The sequence below is a fragment of the Uloborus diversus genome, chromosome 9, assembly GCF_026930045.1.
Source record: "Uloborus diversus isolate 005 chromosome 9, Udiv.v.3.1, whole genome shotgun sequence".
Taxonomy (NCBI): domain Eukaryota; kingdom Metazoa; phylum Arthropoda; class Arachnida; order Araneae; family Uloboridae; genus Uloborus; species Uloborus diversus.
The window spans coordinates 106,652,999-106,675,572 of NC_072739.1; the positions used below are offsets into that span (position 1 = coordinate 106,652,999).

Below are 22,574 nucleotides of genomic sequence, written 5' to 3' on the forward strand. Positions count from 1 at the left end.
GCTAGAGGGAGGGAGATTCAATCAACTCCTATTGAAAGTTTTTGAAATTGAAGTTTAAAACGCAAATTTAGGCTGTTCTGGTAACGGTAGGAGATCTGGCGGCTTTCCTCCGCTAATTTCTCGGCACTATTGTTTCAAAAACCCATTTTTGGCTATATTTAAAAACGATAGGGAAAACGTGAAAATACTCCGAACCGAAATATTTTTCTTAACTAAAATCTAATTTAGGCTATTTTTGAGAAGGAAGGGTTTTGAAGCTCCCAAATGGATATTTCTAAAAACGCAATTTTATGCTATCTTTGGTGACGTTAACAAAACTGGGAAACTTCGGCGGATCTTTCATATATTTTTCGATATTAATATCTGAAAAACACAACTATAGACTTGTGTCCATCTCACTTCGACGATTGGTGGGTATATGCCCTAGCGCCGTGAAAAGTTACATAAGCCAGGCAGTTCTCCAGAGTTTTTTAGAAAATCTTATTTTACGCATCGTTTGATAACGATGGGACAAGGAGCGGGCGGGGGTTCAGTGTGCCCTCACGAACTGTTTTTTGAAACTGAAGTCAATTTCAAACTGAGGGGGCGGAATTAGGGGGCTCTCTAATGACGCTAATTGAGACTATCTTTGGTAGTAATGTTTGGGAATGGATTTTGGCGCTCTCCATCGCAAACATTTCGAAAAAGAAACACGAAAAATGTCATTAAGCAAATTTTGATGACATTAAGAAGGACTGTCCTATGAAAACACATTTTGGATTTTAAAGCCAACATTTTCAGGCTATGTTTGATTAATTTAAGGTGGAAGGGGTGAATCAGAGATTTAATTGGGTCCTTAAAATCGGTGGTTCAAACAGCAAAATTTTCCGAAATTAAAATCCTAAAGACGCAATTTTAAGCCTTCTTTAGTTTCGTCAAGGAGGTCATGGCATCCTTTTGGAACTTTCTTTTTTGGAGCTACGTTTAAATTTACTACCCGGAGCAAGAGCCCCGAACTGAAACCGGGCAGTTCATTCGTGATTTTAATTCGAAAAAAATGCTGTAAAGGGGGAAAATTAGAAAATTTTAGTTCGTTATTCATACATGTTTGACTCTCAGGGGAGTCTCAATTTTCCACTGTCTCTCCACGCATCCGCGATTGTTGAAAACAGAATTTGTTGTTTTCAATGCTTGTGACAGTATCTAATCAGTATAGCTTTTGTTAAATATAATATGTAAAATATGTCTTCATTGTTTAGGTCTATAAAAGCTTGGGGGGGGGGTAAACATTATTGGCCTCCCTGGGCCCTGAGTGCTCCTTTTAGAAGGCACCCTTTCATGCTTCAAGAGGGGGCCATTTCCCTTATTCCCCTCCCCTGTATCCATGCCTGATTACCGGTTCTGTTACAAATTTTGCAACTAAATGAAGCATGTGTGTAAAGAGTAGATATTAATGGACAATGAACCAACACAATGTTCCCTAACAATCTATTTATCTCAAACTATGCAATGCTGTCGTTAAATCGGCACTTACTTTGATAATTGAACATTTAAAATGCAGCATATTTATTTGACTTATAAGTTATCTTTTGAGAAATTCTTGAGGAATATTGCTTGATTCAAAAAACTATATGATGCGGCCTGCGGCCGCCCCTTCCTTTGGCCGCCCTTGTGCGGTGCACACCTGCTAGGATTGGCCCTGGAACCAGTCTCGGTTATTTTAATACTCCAGTAAACCCTGAATTAACATGTCATGATTTTAAAAGTTTTTTCTCTTTGGTCCTATGTTTTTTCAATGATGTTTGTGTTGTTTCTTTCCCATACATTATATTTCTCTAGTCACTGCATTCCTGCTTTCAAGGTTTTTGCTCAATTGATGCCAACTTGTTTTGTGCATTTTTCTATACAAATTGCACATATTTCTTTTAAAACCACAACCATCATTTAAACCATTTTTGAGCAATCATAAATCCCTTATTATCGTAACTTGACCATACTGTAAAATCCCGAAAATACCCCCTACCCCCCCTATTTTCAAAACAAAACTTGTTAATTTCAGAAAAAGGGGTTATAATCGAGATTTTTTTGAAAAATTAGCCAAAATAATTGTTTTTAGTAGTATTAATTTCAGAGTGCAGAAAATAAATAAGTAAATAAGAGTTAATATTAATGAAGAGTGAGAAATCAATTAATAAAAACCTGTCATAATTTTCTAGTAGTAATAAATTGCATGTGCGCGCCATTTTTTCGAAAGAAAGTATTTTGCACCTTAAGTTGGCAAAACCCCTATAATTTATTGCTTGAAAATTCACCATGCACTGAATGTAATAAGGTTACAGTAAAAGAAGTAAAATCTTAATGTTCTTGTTTCAGAATAGAAGCAAAAATTGCAATCACAGCTGCAAATTCGTTATGAAGATCATAATTTCGAAAACTGAGCTTTACAAAGTTCGCGAACTTAAACACAGACAAATCTATTATTTGATTTAATAAAATATGCATTTTTGATGATTGTAAACTCATTCAATTACTTTATTTCTCCTTTGAAAAAGGTTATTTTTAAGTTTCGTGCTACTTTTTAAACAATGCATTTCCAAAATGTCGTCACGTTTTCAAAATGGCTCTGTGTTGAAGATTGTTCATTTTTACAATTCAGAACAAAAATGCTCCTTCGAAAATGAATAAAAAGCAATACAATCATATAAATTTCTTTTGTAATACATATGAACAAAAAAAAAAAAAGGTGTTGCATCGGAGACCTTTTTTTTTTCTTTTTTGTTCAAATCATTGTCTTTTCTTTCTTTTTTGTTTTAGAAAAGAAAACCTGCATATGGAGGGGGAAATAAAACATCTGTAAATGCTTTCCAAGTAAAGCAGAGAAAATGTAATTCTTATTTTTTTTTTTGGAGGGAGTGGCAAATGAAGATGATCGGAAAAATTTTCATGGGAAAGGGGGGGGGGTATATTCAGGATTTTAAAATGATTTCACTTTCCACAAAAAAAGGGTGGGCTATAATCGATAGGGGGATTACTTTCGGGATTTTACAGTATTAGGTTTTCTCTGATTTTCAGAAAACCATGACAATGGTTAATATTTACTTAGAGAAGGAAATTTTCATTGTCATAGTTACAAATCGTCTGCTGTTTGATTTTATTGATTTTTTTTTCCAGGATTTAACTCAGACTTTACACTTAAAGAAATGTTTTTAACATCAAAACTTCATCTAAATACAAAATTTCCAGATTATTGATTGCCATCATTTGATAAACCCATCAGTGCCACCTATTCCACGGAGTATTGGAAGTTTACTGTTATCTGAAGAAAAAACCGATATAAAAAATTTATAAGCTTTTTTCTTTGGTGATTTGCATTTTCGTTGTATATATTTCAATTAATTCTTGTTATTCATTGTCAGAACCATCATAGTTTTGCTGTGAACAATTTCAATGATCCTTGTTAGTTCATTTCTTTGCATTTACTTATGGTATTTTTTGTATTTTCTCTTTTTGCTCTTGTATTTTCTCTTACAGGAGCCAATTGTGTGACGTTTTCAAATCTTGCTGTAAAATATGCACAAATTTGGCTGAATCAATCTCCAATGGACTCAAGCGCTGCAAGCAGCTTAAAAAATTTACTGCGGCGTCGCCAAAGAGCTGCCATTGAAAGGATATTGTTCAGTTCTAACTTTTCTTCTGAAAGAATATTGACCTGCGCTCATGATCCTCGTCAACTTATTGAGTATTTATTGGAGGAGTATTGTGCATCAGTTAACTCGAGTATGAAAGGTATTGTTATTAAATCTATTTTCGTTACATCTCCTTTAGTGTCCTGCAAATATTTTTATAATTTTGAAAAATAAGAATCATTTCCTAATTTTGAATTGTATTTTTGTGTGAACCTGATTTCCTTCATGAATAAATTTTTGTGTTTTACGTTTGAACCTGTATATATCTTGCATTTCAGGAGAGAAATTAACAGTTTGAGGTGTAGAAGGTTTGATAAAGCTGTGAAAATGTACAATTGGAGCAGAGTTAAACAGTTAACATTCTTCGGATTAAAATTCTTTTGCATTAATAATGTTGAACTTTTTTCTGTTTTACTGAATGTTTTACTCAAGTATGTTTGTGATTCGAAAGTTAAGCAAATTTTAGGTTGCCGTTTTCAAAAATATTGGGCTGACAACATATTCTAAAATGAAGAATTATTTTTAAAAAAACTTTAAAAATGGTTTTCTTCAATGACTTCAATGATTTTTGTATGCATATTTGAAGAACTTTTTTTAGGGGGGGGGGGGATCAAGCTTCTTCATAGTTTCCGAAAATTTCACAATGTCTTCAGAAAATTTTACTTGAATCCACTATCACCTCTATGATTGAATATTTTACTAATTTTAGTCATGACGAATTTATGCTTACCTTTTAGTAGAAAAAGTATTATCTTTCAATGATTAACGAATTTATGCGTACCTTTAGTAGAAAAAGCGTTGTCTTTCAATGATTACCATTTTAAAATATTAAGATTTTTATTTGATTATCAGTTTAAAAAAAATAAACTCTAGAACCTCAGGAACCCAGAGAATGCTAATATGAATATATAAAAAGCTTCTCCATGATGTGAATGTAAAACGCATGAAGACCATCTCGGCTCATCAGTACTTCTCAAAACTTTAATGTCTTTGCTGATTCTGTATTTCACATGGTGGGAAGACTGAGACAGTCCAGTATATATAAACTTATTTAAAATTGAAAAGAAACTTGAGTGTGACTTCTTTGGTTACAAAATAAACAGTAATCAGTTTTGGTCATCCATTTTAGGTGAAACTTTGGGAAAAAAACTTGCAACATTCAAAATCCCTTTTACTAAGTGCAAAGAACTGTACAACTGTTTTATTGAAGAAATATTGAATAAATAAGTTTATTCTGGTGTTTTATTATATTTTTTTCCGTTTTTTAAATTGATCTGAAAATTAACATGTTTAGTTAGTTGCCAGTGGCTTGTAGACACTTTGAGTTTAGTGACCATTTTTTTATTAATAATAATCAATTTGTCCAGGGCTTTTCTTTCTTTCATTGAAAATATCAACTGGATCTTAGACGGAGCAAGCTAGTTTGACACTTGTTACAATGTACTTTTATGACATTATTAATTTTGTGAAATGATAAATCTGATATAACAACTAAACACCCTTATTTGCTAAGAATTGCAGTGTAAACATATCTGTACCTCAGAACCAGAGGAGCGCAAGTCACATTTTGATAATTTTACTGTAGAGAGGAAAAACTTTTTTCTGGTCCATGCAAAGGACGGGACGCGCGCTCTTTTAACATTGGTAAAAAATTGAAATGGATTTCTTTACAACAATTACGCTCACATAGCTCGATGCGGAATAAACTTCTACACACAAAGCACTAATGAACAGGAAATCGCAATTTTTGAACTTTTGTCCTTTCGGCTCTGATGTACAGTTATGTAAAGTACAAAATTTCAATATGTCAAAGGGAAGGGGATAAACTTTCATCTTAATTCTGCTAAGCCGCTGCATTTGTAAATAATACTTTCAGTTTTGTTTCAATGTGTAGTATTATTTTTTTTTAAATAACTACAGCTAATAAAAAATGGGGAACTCTGAAACACGATTGAGCTTCCCTTACTTCCAAAGTTAATCAGGCCCTTCTCATACTACTATTCAATACAGTGGAAGACCAATGCACACCTTGAGACCAGAGGTTATGTTATGTAGGTTTTGGTCTTGTATAGATCATTTCACAAAATTAGAAAATAATATACACAATATATGAATATATTTGCTTTTCAGAAAAGTTTTAATCTCAATGAGTATTAAAATACTAATTATGCAATATAATATATGTCATTCACAAATAAATGTGTTTCATTATCAAAAGAAGGAATTATTCTGCTCTTCATTTAGCTTCATGGTTTGGATAACAGCTGCATTTTTAAGAATTATCTGGTACTTTTTTTACTGTAAACACTAATTTCAATTTAAAACCTTTGGATTAAGATGCAAACTGTTTCAAATTATCATTTGTCTAAGAATTGTTGTTTTTAAGGCAGAACAGAGACTTTTTTTTTAACTCTAAAACTTTGTTTCTCAAACGTTGTGTGGTTTATAGAGCATTGTATCCAATAGGTCGGCGTTATAAAGGTATTCTACTGTATTTTCATTAGGAAAAAAAAACATACAAAAGTAGGTTGGGAGGAGGGGGGTCTAGTGTTAAGTACATTCCACAGATTTTCAGGGAGAGAAAGACTACCTGGTGAAACTCCATTAGTTGTTCAAATGAGCTGTAGAAGAGAAAAAAAGAATAATATAACCAATCAAAATGACATTTACTGTTGAAAAAAAAAGATAATGTCCTACTTTGTTATAGACATATAATTGGAAGATTTGCTTTTAAAAGTGTAAACTTTACCAAAAAAAAAAAATAGAAATGAAAAAAAAAAAAAAAAAAAAAACTTGAACTGGAGTGAAAGATGTTCATTATTGCAAAATGTAGAAGATGATATGATATACTCTTATGTTTATGTCTGTTTTTAAATGAGAGTGTATATTCCCTCTTGCTCCATAGTTTTTCATTCAATATTTTTTCTAATGCAATGAGATTTTTTTGTTTTCCTTTCAGTTTGTAAAGTTGCATTTGATATTGCTGAAGAAACCAAAATTGATCTAACTGCAATTTTTTCCAAGTTTTTTTTCAACTGGCTGAGTTTCTCCCCCTGCGATTCAAATTTGGATGAAGTAACTTCTTTTCTTTGTTCCATATTTATTCAAATTTTTTGTTTTCTTTTCAATTATCAAACATGCTCACATGAAATAAGAAATTAAGACTGTCAAAAACCTCTTAAAAATAAGTAGTACCAACAAATTTCTATATGTTAGTTAGAAAGCTTGTTTCACTCAAGGTATTGCAAACATTTTTAGATACATAAGCATGTTCTATTGCTGAAATGTAATTTAAAAACCGATTTTTTTTTTTAAATTAAGAATTCATTTGGTTTTTATATGTATTTTAGTGTTAAACCATGTGCTGAATTTTTGATTTTTGCAGCTAAATTAGTACACAAAAGAATTGCATTAACATTTTCTTTATTCTTTATTTCAGTTTGTAGCATAAAATAAAATGTAAGATTTTAAAGACTGATTTATTCTTAAGTGCTAAAAGCAGTAATCTGTATGACAGATTAATCTTAGTACTTAAATAACTTGAGTTGCTGACTGAAGGCTGTAAATACAATATATTTCATTTTTGAATGTGTCCTGACATCAAATTTAGAAATAACATAAAATATTTTTCAAAAGATTTTACTTGAAAATGTCTTTAAAAATCATTCTGTGATTTAAATTTATTTTATTCAAACTGATATATAATTCTTACTCGGAAATCTTAGCTAGAAGTACCACTTAATCTAGATGAAAGATTGCCTATAAGATTTTTTTTTTTTTTTTGCTTATGAACATTAATCATTTCCTGAAGAACCTATTTTTTGCTGTTTATTGTTTTCTTAAAGGATTTGTTTTAAGACTGAATTTTGGAAATGATCTATTCCCAAACATAACAATGACTTCTTTTGGACATTCTGAACCCTTTTGAAGAACTATTAGTTATTTTCCTGTCCTTAGTCCCTTTTGCTTCAAAGATTGACCTCAGTTCCATCATAATATGTATCTACACTTAAATTATGTTTTTCTGGGAGTGGGGAAAATATTGAAAGATTGAAAGTGGGAAAATTGTTTTTAGGCATCTTGCAATACAAAGTTTTTTTTATTAAAAATGTGTTTTTCAGCCAATCTCTTTGAATCACAAAAGAAATAACAGAAAGTAACCATGACGGAAAATCTCTTTGTCCAATGCAATATAAAAGCACTTTTTTACTGTCTCACATTCTGACCTATTTTCATCAGTGACTAAAGCTTTTTTTAATTTTAATGGGAGTGAGATTTTGAAGACTTTAATTTGAATTTCAGACCTTTCTTGAATTTTCCAAGAAATTTTCAGACTTTTAATCATTTTCCATTTTATAGAAGTGAAATCATGTCAAAGAAAGTAGGTTTAAATACAAATACAAATGTGACGACCAGCAACAGGCTCTGGGCCCAGCTAGGCTGGTCCTAGTCAATTAGTCCCCAATGAAGATCAATGGCCCTCTTAAAGCTATCTACTCCCTTGCTCATTACCGCCTCTTCCGGTAAGCTATTCCAAGTACCCACGACCCTGCTAAAGTAGTAGTTTTTCCTGATTTTCAAGTTAGCCTGAGATTTAAATAGCTTAAAACAATGATCCCTTGTCCTGCTTTCCCCGCAAAAATTTAATCCATTTACATCTTTCATTTTGATAAATTTAAATAACTGAATCATGTCCCCTCTGACTCTCCTTTGCTCCAGGCTATACATGTTAAGCCTATTAAGTCTGGTATGATAATCTAAATCTGAGAGTCCCCTTACTAATTTAGTTACCCTTCTTTGAACCCTTTCCAATACAAAAATATCTTTCTTCAGATAAGGCGACCAAAACTGAATAGCATACTCCAAATGAGGTCTTACTAAACTCCTATATAAAGGCAGAAGAACTTTCTTAGATTTGTTTGAATAGATCTATTGATAAACCCAAGCATTTTGTTGGCTATGTTACTAGCAATACTGCACTGTTGACTAAACTTGAAGTCCTGATTTATAAAGATAAACAGATCCATAACATTTTCTGCCTGATTTATGACAGTTTGTTTTGCGAACATTGCATTCTTAATTTCACCCATCTCAAGTTCTGCCAGTTTTTTGAAGAAAATCTTATATAAGCTGCTGCATCGTTTACATATTGATGAATGTATTTATTGCAATATAATTTTAACGAGCATTTATGCAGGATGTTCCCACTTAACCTGCAAGACCTCTTTTTTTGCAATCGTTAATCCTAGATGCATAATTCCAATTGCAAAATTGTTCAAAATGGGAATTAGAGTTTAGATAGTGAAAGCTTGAATTAAGAAACAAAATGAGTCAAAAAATACAAAATTTAACCTTTTTTGCATGCTCTAGGTCACCTAACTTATATTTAGGGAAATAATCTCCATTGAAAAATATTACTGACACAAAAAATTTGATATTTGTGCGACGAAAACTCAAGGAGATATTCAAATGTCATGCCATGATATGCAAAAACACTTACAAAAGCTTGTACAATTTTAAAAAACACTCTACGCACACATATAATTTTAAAGCCTTGTTAGCCGTTATATTTCCTCCCAAAAGGTGTTATTGACGGCGAGTGTTAAGTTGTGTAAGTCACAAAATGCTGTGTTTCATATCTCGGTGAATACCGGTTGTATTAATTGTCGAGCTGTTTGTATTGGAGTTATTTTCAATGGAGATTATTTTCTTAAATATAAGTTAAGGGACCTATGGCCTGTATAAAAAGTTAATTTTCGTATTTTTTGGCTCAATTCTTTTTTTTTCTTTTTTTTGCTTCAAACTTTCAATATCTTAACTCTGCATCTGATTTTCAACATTTTTGCAACTAGAAGTATGCATCTAGCATAAACGGTTGCAAAAATAAAGGTCTTGCATGCAGTGGCGCAGCCAGAAAATTTTTCTGGGAGGGGTTTTCAAAATCAAAAATTGTTGCTTTCTTTCCCATTCATTTACAATGCGTAGTCAAGGATGCCCATATAGGGGGGTAGGGGGAGCTCAAGCCCCCCCCCCTTATAAATGAGAACTTCCTTGCTTTTAGTGCTTTTTTCTTTACAAAAATGTTAAAAAATTTCTTTTCCAGCCATTAATGAATAATATGAGCCAATAATGAATAAGTTATAAAAAATCAAATTTTAACATCTTTAATCTGTACTAAAATCGGTTTCCATGGGGAAAATATTCTGCTAAACCATGGGGAAAATTTTTGAGCCCCCCCCCCCCTTAAAATTTTGCATTTGGGTGCCCTTGTGCGTAATTATTCAATATCAAAGAATTTCTACAGATTAGTAATTATTCATTCTAAGTAACTTCTTAAAAACAATTAATAATTCGTATTGATGTCGCTATGAAACGAAGAAAGTGGGAAAAGCACAGAATATTATTAGTTTTACTTTAATCTTATATTCATTTTTTGCGTGTTTTTCGCGAGATCACTTAAAAGCTCCTCCTAAAATACATTCAAGTATTTTTGAATGTCAAATGCTAACTAATAACGGTTTTGATCTTTCGATGAGAATTGGTTAAGAGCCTCAGAAAATCGGGTGCGGTAGGCTTCCTCTCTCTAGATGTCCCTAAAAAGGGGTTGTGCAGAGATGGAAGTGCTGAGGGACCATGATACTCTGTAGAGCTTTATTGACACCATTTTAGCTATCTTATACCAGGGGGGACAACTTTTATATTTAAGAATTGAAAAGTAATTTTTGACTGCTTCCCGATTATTAAAAACGGTAAAATATTTTGTTGAAACCTATTCCGCTTGGAAAAGCTCAAATACTCTGCTTTTCCCTTGATCTTAATGGAGGAAATGAATGTGCTTGTGTTCTGGGAGGGGTTTTAACCCCAAAACCCCTCCTGTGGCTGCGCCACTGCTTGCATGTTAAATTGGAACACCCTGTATATACTTTCAGTAGGTTATATCTTTTTTTTTTTAATTTTCCCAAATTTGTATAGTTCTTTAAGTACAATATAAAGTTTCATTTAAAATATTAAATTTGAGTTTATGTGATTTTCAGACTTTCTGTACATATTGCTCTCTCACCCCTGTTTTAAGTAACATTTATTATTGTGTTGCTGAAGAACCATTTTTGTACAAATGCTGTTTGAAGTTCATTTTTTCAATCTTTATGGATTTATTTTTAATTTGAAAAAGAGCATGTGAAAAATTTTTTATTCTCTTTATATGAGAACATTTATGAATTTATAAGTTTTATATTTGACTTTTGCTAATTCAACTTTATGTAATTTTAGTCAATATTAGGTTCTCCTACAATTCAAATTATTGAAGATTCTAGTGATGATAACCAAAATTTGTTGAAGTATGTAGTTGCTTATTTTTTTCTTCTAATAACTGTATCTGAAGCACATTGCAAATTTTCCTTCTTTCCCTTTTTATTAATTTTTTTAGAGCCATGTTCTTGCTTCTGGGCATTCCATCAGAATTTTACCCAAGAATTTCTGAAGCAGCAGCAAAAGTGAGTACAATAGTTATTTTCTTAGATCGGTGAAAAGCCCTTAGTTTTTTATTCTTTACACTCATATTTTCATAATTCTTTTGTGTCGTTTTTTATTACTTACTGCCATCGTTTTTTTAATTAAATTTTTAAAGAGCTCAATATTGCGCCAAGAAAAAAGTTAATTCAGAACAAAATGAGCCGATTTCCTGTTAAATAGACATAATTTTTTTAGTATTTACAACACTTTTCTCTCATTCTCATTTAGCTTTTTTTAGGTGTTAGGGGCAGGCCCGTGCCAAGCCTGATCGGCGCCATCGTGAAAATGTCTTTTGCGCTCCTTTATGCAGTGGCGTCCGGCAAAAATATAGTTAACACCTGGAATGAGATGTTGTAGACAAAAATTGACATGGCAAAAAATAAGTTTGGCATTTAATTTATAAAAAAAAACAATGTAAAGTTCTGTGTTTGATTTTGGATTACAATGTGTGTTTTTGTACTGCTTTTATTAGCTTCACCTGTATGTATGTATCTTACAACGGAATCTTGCAACTTAAATTTTGCCCACTTCCTGCGATCGGATTCTATTGAAATTTGGCACGCGACCTCAGACCCGATGACAATGCAATATTCTATAATCAAATTCATTAATTAACTATTAATTGTTAGTATTTCCAATTTTAGTCAATATTTTGGCCTTAATTCCAACAATGTGAAGAAAAAAGTTTTAAAAATATATTAAAAAATGCTCGCAAAAGTTATTTAAAAATATCTATAAAACCTTTAATTTCTCTGCATTAGATAAAATTTGTTCCATTGTTCCAAGATAATTAGAACATGAGTTATAATTATTTTTAACTAATTTTGTGCCAAAATTTAGGTGAGCCTTCAATTGGCAATTCATTGCTGATCAGACCATTGTTGAACAATACATTTGTCAAAATATATCTCAAATTTTCAAAGTAATATAAATATGATTTCTGCACGCATACATCAGATTGATTATCTGGATTAGACAATTACTCAACAGGCAATTTATCAGCAAAGTTGAATTTTTTTAGAGCTCGACTATTACACTTTAAACGGCTTTTTTTTTTTTTTTTTTGGCGCTTGAGAGACCATGTTTTGATTGCTGCCCAAGACCTTTTGTCACTTTTTTGGTTCAAATTTCATGAATATAAAAGATTTTGAAATATGTTGAAATGAACATTTTGTCATAAAACAAGTTCAACTAAACAGAAGGAAAAGAAAATAATAGATTAAAAAACTAAAAAAGCACGCTTTTGTAGCAAAATGAATTAAAAAGTTAAAAATAATCTTTGGATGATAGTAATTAACAAAACACTTAATTTTAATGTAAATACAAAAAAGTATAGGAGGCTTCTTATCAGTTGTCTTGAGTCCATGCAAAAGTGCAAATAGACAGAACCACACTTTTTTTTAATTATTATTACATTAATACAAATACAAAAGTGACGACCAGCAACAGGCTCTGGGCCCAGCTAGACTAGTCCTAGTCAAATTAAGTGTTGACCAAACATATTAAAATTAAGTGTTCAGTCAATTACTATCATCCAAAGATTAGTTTTTACTTTTTAATTCATTTTGTTATAAAAGTGTGCTTTTTTTAGTTTTTTACACTATTATATTTTATTACTTCATATCTCGAAGTTATTTCGAGTTCAGAGGAGCTATCCAGCATTGAGCATGATATCTGAAACAAATTCATTGACCATAGCTCTTTTAATAAGCAAATACATAAAGAAAAAAAAGGGGGGGAGTCGAGTTACTATGGTCAAGTCGCTTACTTTTTTGGAACTAAAAAGTTAATTAAAATTGATGTCTACAATATACAAATATTCCGCACAAGTAAAATATATGCAAATGGGCTAGCAGTATTTTTAAGGTGTATAATAACATTGTTCGAATTGCCATGAAAAAATAGTTAGAAACCAAAAAAGGACATATTACACAAATTACAGTACAACATAATCACCTCAAAAACCAAAATGGGGAATAGAAAATCTCTTGCGCCTCATATGCTCACTGCCTTGTGCAGGGGCGGTATTTCAGCATTTCGTTTGGGGGGGGGGGGGTCGAGTTTCTTGAACATGAATTTCCTCAAAACAGGATAAAATACGCATTGGTTAACATGAAGTGATAATAAAATGGTTTTAATGTTAAGAATAATTACGTTTGTTAAGAACAATTAAAATTTTTGTGACCAAAACTTTAAATTTATTTTGTAATTAAGTAATCTCACATAATATCATGGTGGTAGTTTTTATTTTTTAGTAAAGTTTTATTTTGTTATTTTTGGAGAAAGGAAGAAGAGAAAATTTTGTACTTATATCTAATCAATATCCAGTGCTTTGCTTTATTGTCAGTATACTTAAAGATGAAGGTCTTGCTTGCATCATTACCCTTTGAAGGTAATTCTCTAACCTCATGAGATACAATAGTCATCTTTCAAATGACTGACCTAGTTAAAACAGTCAATAAAAAAAAAAGGGAGCAAGAAATTTATGTTAAAAAAACATATTTCCTTCGGATCCCTTTCTTTAAAATAACCAAGAAAGCTTTTTAAATTGGACTGGTATTTATTTTGTGTTATTACAAAGCACAGTTGCAATTCCCAAAAACAATTCCTTTTCCCTCATGCTAGAAATTTTACTTAGAAGTGTAATATTTTCTTTTTCCTTTTCTATAACTAACCTACATAATATTGAACTTAAGACCAACGATAAATGTATCTCATCAAATCCTGTCTCAATTTCTTGAGAAACAGAATTGCTCATTTTATTCAAAATATTGATTTAATATTTTGACTACAAATTCATGTGGGCTTTGTCACCTCTTCTACAATGGTATACAGTAAAAACTGTTATGGAAAGTTCTGTCACACACTTGGTTTTAAGTATGCATTAGTGCAAAAATTACTAAGAGTTTCAATTGTGAATTCCAAGAATTAAGATTAGCAGATTGAAATTTTTAGGACAGAGTGTAGCATTGTTCAAAAAAACGCTCCGCAGTATAAATGAAGTAAACAAAATTCAAACTTAAGTCATACATATGAAAACAACAGATTTTCTTTCAATGAAAAGGTCGCTTTCCAGTCATTCTTCCAGGGGGCTTTTATAGATTTAACTCTTGAATACCATCTTGTGTATTCAGATATTGTCAAGTAAAGAGCCTCAAGATATATTTGTTGAGGTGATATTTTTTGATGTGGGATGTTTTTCAAAAATAGCATATTTTTACAAAACATTTCAATGAAAGCAGATAATACATCAAGTTGCTAAAATGTGTTTCTGGTACAAGGAATCAATGAACACTTACTAGCTAAACATTGAGTTATAATATGAGCTTAAAAATTTATGTATAATGACATGGAATTTGCGCATAAAAATTGCCCGTTTTCAACACAATGCAGGCATCTCATACAAGATGCACCATCATAACATATAGTACACAATTTTGAAATATTTAATCCATATGAGGTGATTACTTCTTTAGTGAAGGCAAACAATTCTCAATCAGTTTTTCCTGTTCTGAAAATGCTGGCAAATGATTTTCTAAGTTATCTAAATTGAATTTACCCATCTATTATTATTCTTAGTGAAAAAATTGGGGGTGCAACCATCCCCTCTCCCCCCCCCCCCCCCCTATTTGCCACCCCTGGCCTTGTGTACTATAGACATACTGAAATAGCATTCACGGCTCCACATTTGGAAGGAAATTACTAATGTATGCATTAATTAGCATCACTTGTTCTCAGTGTAAAAGAGTGGGCTTTTTGAATAGCATATTTAGGCACATCAAGGCAATACGTTTTGCTTTTAGATAGGTAGTGAGATGACTGTTTGTTTCAATAACAAGTGTAATTTCACCGCCACTATTGGATATAATCAGGGCCTGATGAACGCATTGTTCAGCAGATTCATGGATCTGGGTACCATAATTTTAGAGATACCAAAAAAGGGTTAATTTCTTTATTTGTCTTCTTTTTTGAAAACTTCCACATGAAAATGCGGAGATTTTCTTTCAGAGGGGCACCAAATTTTGCCCGGGCCAGGGCATCATTTTGGCTTGATCAGTATCAGGCCCTGGATTTGATGAAAAGTTCAGTTTTATTTTTTTGGTAAGAGAAAAACTCCCCCCCCCCCTTTTTTTTTTGACCATTTTTTTTTATAGGTAGAGCTTGGCACCTTTTTGACTCTGGCGCCATCGGGTGCGGCATGATCGGGCACATAGGGACCGCTTGGCCCTGGTTAGGGGGGCAGTTAAAACAATTTTCTCAATAAAAATAGTTAATATTTTATATCATAAAACTTTTGTCTAACACATTAACAGTATGAGATTCATTTTCTTAAACTGATTATATTTCTTTAACTTTTGACAGATATTTTTAACGGAAATGCAGGTTTTCACTCATCTTTTTATTATTGAACTGAAAAATAGTAGGAAATCCCCTTTTGCAGCTGGTAGACATGTTCCTTTAACCTCCTTATTTGTTGTTGATTGAATACAAATGCTTTCATTACAGAGTGTTTAGGTAACCTTATTTTATTGTAAATTGTACAAACTTTTCTATGCATTTAGATCTGTTATATATCATTACATTTTATTTACATTTATTACACCTTTCTTTGTTTGGAGCAATTGAGATGGTGAGTTTTACTTCCACCGTGGCCCCATATGTTTCTTAGTATTGCATGAAATAATGCTTTAAAAAAAGGGGGGCTACAACCCCCTTTAAGAATTCATAGTGTGACTATAAAATTATTACTATTGAATACTATGAAAGGTTTAAGATTGTAATTTATAGTTAGAATAATGTGACATTAAATGTGAAGAGCAAGCATACTATTTGGAGGATTAGGTTTTGAAAGTTAAATATATTACTTCTGTGAAATCCCGTTACAAATAAAACAAATACAAGGAGATAACAATTTTAAAGAATAAATGTTCAGTTCTGTTTTAATTGCCATTACATTGCTTGAATTCCATTACAACAAAATCCTTGTTACAAAGAACAAAATTTGCGGTCCATTTCATTTCAATTTTGGATTTCAATGCAATTTCCCTGTTTTTTCAGTTTGTTTTCTTCATTTTTTTCCAAAATTTCGTTAATAATATAAAATTGACAAAAAAAAATTAATGTGTTAGCTAATCTCTCTTTCCCTCTCCACCTTTCACCATTTTTTGCACTAGGAACTGAAAAATCTGTCAGCTAGTCAGCAGGGTAGATTATTGTTTTGTTTAGCATCAGTATTTGGAAACAAGGTAGCAGCGCAATTTCTCAACATTGAGTCCAAGATCCTTGATGACTATTTGATACCTTTCATGTGTGCTTCCTACCTTGAGAGCTTAAGAATTATATGCCCTGTAGAAATGTTCCTGAAATGCAGTAAAGTGGAGTTGATCCAACAAATATTATCTACACACTCGAATAGTTCAAAGGTTAGTACATTTTAAAAGTATTTTCTCTTGTATTTTCATTAGTTGCTGGCTTAAACTATGTGCATTTTTTTTAAAAAATTGTATGCCACAATTTCTTGCAAGAGTACTTCCGTGGGAAAGAAAAAGGCAGTATCTGCAACAATGAGATTTTGAAGTATTTGAAGAAACACATTTTGGATTCCATATTATTAACAATAGGGAAATGCTGGAATTTTACGCTTTTAATTTTAGTGGAAACCAGATAAGCAAGCTTTGCACAATAAGGTGCAATAGATGACAAAAAACCAAAAGAAAATGAAAAGTTTGCAGACATCGCCCTTTAGCTTCCCACTGCAGAGCAGGGAAAGATCAGGTTGACAAATAAGACCTAGCATCATCTTGACATAACTTCCAATTATCTCAATTTGTTTTGGAAACTCTCGCATTTTGGTCTCTTTGCCTAAACTCCCTAATGAAGTAAATTTTTCCGAAATTTTTCTCAGCACAGCAAAATTACCTTAAAAGGAGATTTTATACTAATTAAAATTTGGGGGAAAATCCCCAAGGTAAAAGGTAGGCAAAAATAAAACGTTTTCATATAAATTATAGGATGTATGAAAATTCAATACAGTTGAGTCCCGACTTACCCGAGGGATGCGTTCCAAGACCCTTCGCGTAAGTTGAAATTTCGCCTTGTGAAAAAGGGTATGTGTAAAAACTTTTATAAACATACCCATACGATTAAAGACACTTGTAAAACACCACCTGAAACTGTTAAAAAACCTTTTCTTAACTATACATTACTGTTTCTTAAATAAAAAATTAAATTTTTATTTATTGTAACGTTTTATTTAACATAAAAAACTGTGTGCTACGATGCAAAAAATCAATGATCAGTGGGAAAGGAAGACGTAAAATTAACCACTACGGTACGTACATTATGTAGTAAGAAAAACAAATGCACTATAGTTGTTGAGAAACTTTCTCTCTTTCCTTCTATCTTCACAAACCTTAAATGGAACAGCGCTCTTAGGTGTCATAATATTTCATCAACTTTTCCATATAGAATGAAAAAAATAAATGGAAAACGAATAGTAGTTATTTGTAGAAGCGATGTTCAGACTAGTACAGTGTGGGAACTTCCGCTCTCAGTAATGCCAAAGGGATAAAAGTCCATTCTCGAAAAAACCGCAATTCCCTTCGAAAAATTTTCATGCTGCGGGTGAAGAATTCGCGTTAGGAATAAAATTCTTTATCGGGGGGGGGGGGGATCGCGTTATAGCCATTTCGCGTAAGTTGGATCGCGTTGTAGCGGGAGTCGACTGTACATCCTATCATTTTTTTAAACATGTTTTTTCATTTTCCTTTTTTTAAAATCTTTTATTTCCCGAAAAATATTGTAAAACGTAGGCAGTTTTTTTCCAAACTTCCTTATTTTATTTACTGCAAGGAATGTTTATCATCACTTATAAGATAAAACAAACTTATGCCTCTTTTAAATAATTCTTTGCCCCTAAAAGTTGTAGGTGTGTTATTTACTTATTGCTTTAAAAAAATAATAATAGTAATCTAAATATGTCTTTTTTGCTTTGCCGGGTTTCCGAACTCCAAACTTTGGGCGTATACAGTCTCAATTTTAGTGATCTGTGCTTATATTTTTGAAACCCCTTTTACATTCAAATCTTTGTCGTTAAATTTATTCATGCAAAGTCTCCATAATTTTATTAAATTTATTAAAATGAAAGATGTTACGGGGCTGAAGTTAAGCACTGAAAACAGGACAAGGGGGTCATTGTTTTAAGCTATTTAAATCTCAGGCTAACATGGATATTAGTAAAAATTATTATTATAGCAGGGTAGTGGAACCTTGGAACAGTTTACCGAAAGAGGTGGTAATGAGCAAGGGAGTAGATAGTTTTAAGAGGGCCATTGATCTTCACTGGCGATTGTAAATTGACTAGGACCAGTCTAGCTGGGCCCAGAGCCTGTTGCTGGTCGTCACTTTTGTATTTGTATAATATTAAGCTCTCCTACTTAAAGTACGGCTAATTAGCTGTTATCCTTTTAGTTCAAATGTGTGCTAAAAATAGTACAGTAGAAGACCATTATAACGCACACCTTGGGACCAGAGTTTTTGCGTTATGCAGGTTTTGGCGTTATATAGGTCATTTCACAAATTTTACAACTAATATTCAAAATATATCTATATATTAGCCATTCAGAATGAATGTTATCTGTAGTGAGTATTAAAGCACTAATTATACAATGAGTCATTCACAAATAAATATGTTTCTTTATTAGAAGGAAATGAAATATCCTGCACTTCTGCTAGCTTCATGGTTTGCAAAACAGCTGCATTTTCAAGAACCATCTGGTATTTTCATTTTACTGTGAATGCTAAGTTTCATTTAAAAGCTTTGAATTAAGATGAAAAAGTGATTCAAAATTTAATTTTCCTAACAATTTTTATGTTTGCAAGGCAAAACAGAGGTATTTTTTAAACTTCAAAACTAATTGTTTACTTCTGAAAAGTTGTGCGGTTTATAGAGAATTGCGTTATACAGGTCGGCGTTATAAAGATATTCTACTGTATTTAGTAAATTTGAGAATATACTGGCAAATTATTATAATTTCGGTAGAATGCCTAAGTTTGATGTATTTCTCCTCCATCAGTTATTTTCACCTCAAAAATAATGGCAGTTATAAGGTTTGGCATGGAAGTGAGATTCACTGAGGTGAGGAATTTTCCATAATATAAGCCTAATGGATATATTTTTCAGGGAAATATTTTGTTACTTTGTTGCTACAATCTGCACATGTTAAGCATGCGAAAACATGTTCACTTCGTTTTCTACATTAATTTACATCCCTGAAATTCAAGTTCATGAAGTAGAGAAGTCTCAATAATCACACTTAGTTTTTAAAGCAAAATCCATCTTCTTGTTTTTCAACAAAAATCTCACAATTTTTTTTTTTTTTTTTTTTTTATGACTGAAAATAAACAAGGGGGCTCCATTGTATCAAGGAAAATAAAATTTCATATCATTACTGCTACGTGTTAATGAAGAATGGCATTTTGTGTTTAGGTAACAGAGGTGAGAATTTATTGTGTGACATGACCCCTATCCTACTAAAACAAACTAAAACACAATATTAAAAAATTAAATATATTTAAACAATTAGTATTTGAGACACTTGAAAGGAATAATAAATAAATAAGTAGATAACAAGATCTGCTAATTCTAGAGCCCGATGGCTGTACAGAATTTCAATTGGTGGTGTTCCAAGTTGGAAAAGGGAGCGAATAATGGTCTGACAATTAAAAACATGATCAGGGGTGACAGGGTCGGATTTGGAAGTGTGAAGGCCCTGAGGCAACGAAGGAGTGGAGGCCCCTAATCAGGGTTCGAAAAGATCATCATATTTTCGAAAATATCCGATACTTTGATATATATCCGAATATTTTGATACATATGTATATATCCGATATTTTTGACTCGTGAAAGTTAGGATATTTTGTAAAAAATTTATTGTGGGGGGCCCCTTTGTTGTGGAGGCCCCGGGGCAGTAGCCCCGCCTGCCCTCCCCGAAATCCGGCCCTGAGGGGTGAGTTGTAAATGTGGACAGTGCTTGTAGATGGGATAGGATTTGTTATTATTTGGTATTATCTTCATGTCTGTGAAATGTCTAGTGCGTAGCCTAGCTATTGTAGAAGAGAGGTTTCTTGGGCAGTGAAGGTTGGGGATTGTTACCTTGCTGAAAAGCTGATCGTAGGCCCTTCGCTTGGCAACAGCATTCACGTCTGTGAAGGTGGCTGTTAGAGGTTGATCTTGGTCACATGCTTCCTTTTGCAAGGGCATCTGCACACTCATTTCCCTTGATTCCGACATGACCGGAGATCCACTAGAGAATACAAGTTATCTTGAGTAAGTGTAGAAGAAAATTAATTTCTTGCGTCAGTCTTGTCACACCCGTTACGTATTGCTTCGAGTGCTGATTTTGAGTCGGAAAAGATCACAATTTCTTTCATTTAGTCTTTAGGAGTAGGGGAAGAGAGACAATAAGAAAGAGACACTTTAATAGCAATGAGTTCACTGGTGAAGTTTGAGGCAATCTGGCCAGTGGGTATTTTAAACTTGACATTATTTCCTGAGGGATAAATGATGGAGATGCCTGCACCACACCTCTATTACAGTCAATGTCAGAGGAACCATCTTTGTAGATTAATACACTGTTTTTCTTTGTCAAGTGAACGAACAGTGTCTTCGCCTTTCTGTAATAAGATTGCAGTAGGTTCTTTCTTAAAACATGGTTCAAGTAGGTAAGTATTGATTTTAGTACTCTTAGGAGGTCTAAAAGGAAAGAGTGGTTCTTGAGTTATGTCCAGAGAAGAATGGGCAAGATGAATGTCCCCTCTGATATCCCTGTCTAACTGCAGCGTTGATGATCTCTGAAGCCTTGAGGTGCCTGTCCAAGCGTCGAAAGCTCTGTAAGCAATGTGGTCTTTATTGTGGCTTCTGATTTTATTTGTAAATTTCACAGTAGCAAGTTTCCGTCTGTTCTCGAGGGAAAACAAGACCACTTTCGAATTCAACCTTGGTGTTGTTAGCAGATGACACTGCACTAATGATAATTTTGGATGCTGTATATAGGACTGAGTCTAAATTGTCTTTGGCAGATTCGGACGCATGTGCTCAGACAGAGGAGTAATACTCAAGAACCAGCCTGATGACAGCGCAGTAGGTAGGGTCTGGTGGGGGAAAGTGGTCAATGGGGGTAAAGTGGTCATACGTCAAATAAATGGCTATAGCTTGGAAATAAACGTTCGAATGAATGTGAAACTTTTATTTTAGAGTAAAGCAGTTAGAAACTACATTTTGAATACAAAATTTTACAACTGGAAAAATTTTATTTGGTAAAAAAAAATATTTTGCGTGAACATGAAAAATTTTAAAATCTAAACACCTATTTTAACATCCTTGGGAAATTTTGTTTCTTAGAATTAGGAACAGATTGACTGTACAGGAAGCTTCCTACATTTCTCAAGAACTCTTACTCATTAGCAGTTAGCTGAATCTATTTTAGATAATTTTTTAGAACAATTTAAGTAAGATGGGGTAAAGTGGTCATAATATTAGGCTTAACGAATGTTGTTCTTCTAATGTCACTTAATCTTTAGGTATAAGGCAGATACAAATTAAATATTAATTTTACTCAATATGTATTGTTTTTAAAGTAAACGGGGTTAAATATACGAGCATATGCGTATATATATACGCATATATACTCGTGTAGACATGTACATAGACGTATTCACATAAATGCGCCAATAAATGCATATATGGGTATCTGCAAATATTTTTTATCCACACAGCTATACATTCTACTATACACGTATATACTCGCTTATACTCGTATATATAAGAACACTTATATACTCAGGTAGACACGTATATACGCGTACGTACTCGAGTAGACACTTACATACAAGCATATGATATAAAAGCGTACAGGTTGAGTTGAGTAAATAAGGAACATTGGTCACAAACACAATGCTGACGCGCTACATGCACGCAAAGTGAAAAATTGATGGATGCAAAAAAAGTCACAAATGTCTATATATATATATATATATATATATATATATATATATATATATATATATATATATATATATATATTACACAAATGCAATTTTACACAACATTTTAGGACTTAAGAAAGTTTTAAACCGATTGATGAAATTTTATCCACACAGAGTGTGGGGCCTTTAGCTGAAAAGCATCATGCGTCGCATTTACAGATCCCTCTCTGTTGCAAAAACGAGATTTTTAAAAAAATTTCATCAGCCACTGCGCCTTTGTTGCGATGCGTGTATTAGACTACTACGGATCGTAACTTTCAACAACTGCTCTAAATATTTCTTAAAAACTAAAATGTTAGGTAAAATCATCTGTGTGCAACAAATTTGTGCCCTGCTTTGCCTCCTGGCTTT

The 22,574-nt window shown here is 32.6% G+C and overlaps 1 protein-coding gene across 1 annotated transcript in view; it reads left to right on the forward strand.

Moving 5' to 3' along the window:
* LOC129230420 (uncharacterized) overlaps nucleotides 1-22,574 on the forward strand; it is a 263,650-nt gene that overhangs the window by 214,325 nt on the left and 26,751 nt on the right. The window contains exons 35-39 of the mRNA XM_054864820.1: nucleotides 3,511-3,765; nucleotides 6,625-6,740; nucleotides 10,935-11,002; nucleotides 11,092-11,158; nucleotides 16,352-16,600. Coding sequence (XP_054720795.1) covers nucleotides 3,511-3,765; nucleotides 6,625-6,740; nucleotides 10,935-11,002; nucleotides 11,092-11,158; nucleotides 16,352-16,600 — 755 coding nt within the window. The remainder of the gene's footprint in view (nucleotides 1-3,510; nucleotides 3,766-6,624; nucleotides 6,741-10,934; nucleotides 11,003-11,091; nucleotides 11,159-16,351; nucleotides 16,601-22,574) is intronic.